The 3865-nt window shown below is 31.7% G+C and overlaps 1 protein-coding gene across 1 annotated transcript; it reads right to left on the bottom strand.

The window, feature by feature from the left end:
* Window positions 1-3034: 3034 nt before the first annotated feature.
* Window positions 3035-3598, bottom strand: LOC137646572 (KRAB-A domain-containing protein 2-like). Its single transcript, XM_068379682.1, has 2 exons — window positions 3581-3598; window positions 3035-3346 (listed from the first exon to the last, which is right to left on the bottom strand). Exons 1-2 carry the CDS (start codon window positions 3596-3598, stop codon window positions 3035-3037), a joined length of 330 nt encoding a protein of 109 aa, XP_068235783.1.
* Window positions 3599-3865: the final 267 nt, after the last annotated feature.

Below are 3865 nucleotides of genomic sequence, written 5' to 3'. Positions count from 1 at the left end.
AGCTAATACCTGGAATAAACTTTCAATGGATGTAGTAAACAGTTACACGGTAAAAGAGTTCAAAAATAGGTTAGAGAAGATCATACGAACTCTCTGAATGCTTAAACTAAATCGCTCTACCAAATGCAAATGCAACCTCCACGGATGGACTAAAAATTTTTAAGACATCCAAAATCCTTGGAAGTCTCTCTCTCTCTCTCTCTCTCTCTCTCTCTCTCTCTCTCTCTCTCTCTCTCTCTCTCTCTCTATATATATATATATATATATATATATATATATATATATATATATATATATATATATATATATTTATATTTATACATAATTATACATATATATATATCCACACACACACACACATATATATATATATATATATATATATATATATATATATATATACATATATGTATATATATAAATATATATATATATGTGTGTGTGCGTGTGCGTGTGTGCGTACTTATATATTTACACATATACAGTAGTGTATATACAGATATATATATATATATATATATATTATATATATATATATATGTGTGTGTGTGTGTGTATATATATATACATATATACAGTATATATATATATATATATATATATATATATATATATATATATATACTGTATATATATATATTTATATATATATATATATATATATATATATATATATATACATATATATATATATATATATATATATATATATATATATATATATATATATATATATGTATATTGTATATACACCCCTGTATATATGTAAATGATATGTACACACATGGGCAGGGCATGTAATGAGAGTGACAGATAATGTATGGACATGAAGAATACCAGAATGAGTCCCTTGATATTGCAAACGAAGCAGGGGAAGGAAGATAAATCTATGGACTGACGACCTAAGAATATTTGCGGGTATAGACAGATGCAAGTGGAATGATGTGTCTGAGGCCTTTATATTGCAATGCGCTAGTAATGTATATATATATATATATATATATATATATATATATATATATATATATATATATATATATATATATGTATATATATACATACATATATATATATATATATGTATATATATATATATACATATATATATATATATATATATATATATATATATATATATATATATATACATATATATGAATGAGTATGTGTGTAGCCTACGTATTTATGCATATGTGTATGGATACATAATCTGTGCGCGAATAGACAATATGTAAAAAAAAAGAGGTACGGTAAGTGAAAAAGGGGACTTCCCCTTCCATTTTTCATTGGCGGCTGTCTCTTTGAGAGCAAAAGGTAGAGAGAGGTGATTACACTTCGCATAATGATTGCTCTGAACCACTGAAAGGAACCAATTACTCTGCCGTCGTTCATTCAAAATGTGACAACTTTTTCTAACCTTTTAAGCAAATGAATATTTCCTCATTACGCAGATGAAGGTAAAAAAGGGAATTTTTTTTTTCCTTTCGAATCTTTTCTTTCCTTTCCGTTATTTCATCGAACTTGTATTTTCTCTTTCGGCCATATTAATCATTTATGGTCTCTTTATGTGAATTTTCCGCCCTATTGAAATTAGATGATGTTCTCATGTTGAAGAAACTCTTTTTGCGTGTTAATTATTTCGGAGAAAATTAGTTTAGGTGTGATCTTTATAACTAAGTATATTTTTAACTCTCTCTCTCTCTCTCTCTCTCTCTCTCTCTCTCTCTCTCTCTCTCTATATATATATATATATATATATATATATATATATATATATATATATATATATATATATATATATATATATATATATATGTTACGGTCATTTTGAGGAATTGATCATTTTGGAAAATGACCAAAATATCTGTCAGTATGTGAAATTCCCAAATAATTGTGGTCATTTTGGAAAATGACCAGAAGTTTGGTCATTTTGCAAAATGACTATTAGTATCGTTGGTCATTTTGTAAAGTTACCCTCAATAGCTGCTGGTCATTATACAAAAATAAACAAATAGTAACTTAAAATTGATTAAGAAAAGTCTAAGTATTAATAAAGCTGTGTGTTTTATTCATTCAACATTAAAAACTTACATTACACATTACAAGTATATTAGAATATTGAAAGAACTAAAACTGAACTTGAAAATTATTTCAACAATTATCAAAATTAGCATTATCTGACTTGTTTGAACAACAGTTTCTGCATTTACATCTGCTGTTGCACAATACATCGTTTTTGAAGCATTGATAGCGTCTGCTCCGACATGACTGGGTGCAGCTACACTTACTGATCCCCTGGCCATGTCCCATCGAGTCTGCAATAGCTACCTCTCGCAGACTGACTTCGCGATCCTTTATTACCTCTTCGAATGACATAAATTTTTCAGCACATAAAGTGAACTGATTCCGACTGTACACCTGTTTAAGTAAACCATGTTTTGTCCCTAGTTTGTAAGTTCCGACATCCATTGCCTCAGTTATAATTGCCTTTGCATTCGCAAACTCCGCTCGTCCACGGTCAACAAGTGGAATAGGAACCATGACAGTGTCCCCTGCAAGGGCTGGCTTGAAACGCTGTACTGATTTATCCTTCATTTTTTTAAGCTTGCTTCTCTTGTTGTATTTTCAATTCCCTTCATTCAGCCTGAATGCTACGATTTCTATTGCATAGGCAACAGAGCACAGGGTCATCAACATTGTCATTTACTGTTGGACAATACTGACCAGAAGGATGACATGGAATGCTTTGACCACACGAGTTATAATTTATGGCACAACTTTCAACACTTCTCCCCTGTTCTACAGTTTGATCTTCTTCATTAACTAAACAAAGTGCTTCTGCAAGCTGCTCCTCTGTCTCCATGCCTTCCATTATTTCTTCTGGTATGTTGACAGCAGAAATACCAAGATGAGCCTTTTCTCCGTACATGGCTTCATAAGGTGTCCTGCCAATTCCAGAATGGAAGCGCGTGTTTTTCTGCCACTGAACAAAGCGCAGTCCATTTGACCATTGTGTAGTGTTGTTATTTTTCATCTAGCAAGCGAGTATTGCTTCAACATCTCTGTTTGCTCGTTCCACGGAACCCTGTGATTGAGAATATCTTGGTTTCCCATGAACTAGCTTACATTCTGGCCACATAGCCAGAACTTCCTTGATTACCTTATTTGAAGATTCTCTCCCATTGTCAGATTGAAGAATATGAGGGGCTACTTTATCACAGAAAATATCAACCAGGTGAAAAGCTACCTCCTCGGCAGTCTTAGTCTGTAGGGCTTGAAGGCATGTCATCTTGGTCAAGTGCTCCTGGTAATTGAAAATGAAATGGTACTTCCCATCTGGTTGACTCTGCATATCAATCAAGTCAACTTGCAAAGACACAGTACAAGACAAAATTATATGTAATGCAAATACATCATCATAATTATTATTGTCAGCAGAATTATTATTATTATTATTATTAGTAGTAGTAGTAGTAGTAGTGTCATGCATATAATTTATTACATTAAGGTGAGATTGGAAGGCTAGGAAATGCCTACAATAACTTAGTGAATAATAATGTTTATTTGTTTCGTTACTAACCTGAGCTCGAGTATTCATGCTGTTCGAGACGATTGGCTTAACAACCACACACTTCTTTTCTTTAACTGACATTCCTCACAATACTGCAAGAACAGCGTTATCTGATCACGTGAAAATACTTTTCTTACTTTCCAATGTGAAGCTTTTCAGTGTACAATATACTTGCAACAAATAAGTGATGAGAGGAGCACGAATATTTCCGTCCTCGGCCGAACCTCCGTAGGAACTAACTGACACTTAGACTTTTCCTAATCAATTTTAAGTTACTATTTGTTTATTTTTGCA

The sequence above is a fragment of the Palaemon carinicauda genome, chromosome 9 (assembly GCF_036898095.1).
Source record: "Palaemon carinicauda isolate YSFRI2023 chromosome 9, ASM3689809v2, whole genome shotgun sequence".
Lineage (NCBI taxonomy): Eukaryota > Metazoa > Arthropoda > Malacostraca > Decapoda > Palaemonidae > Palaemon > Palaemon carinicauda.
The sequence above is the reverse complement of the archived record's forward strand: the minus strand, read 5'-3'. Positions and strand labels throughout refer to the sequence as shown.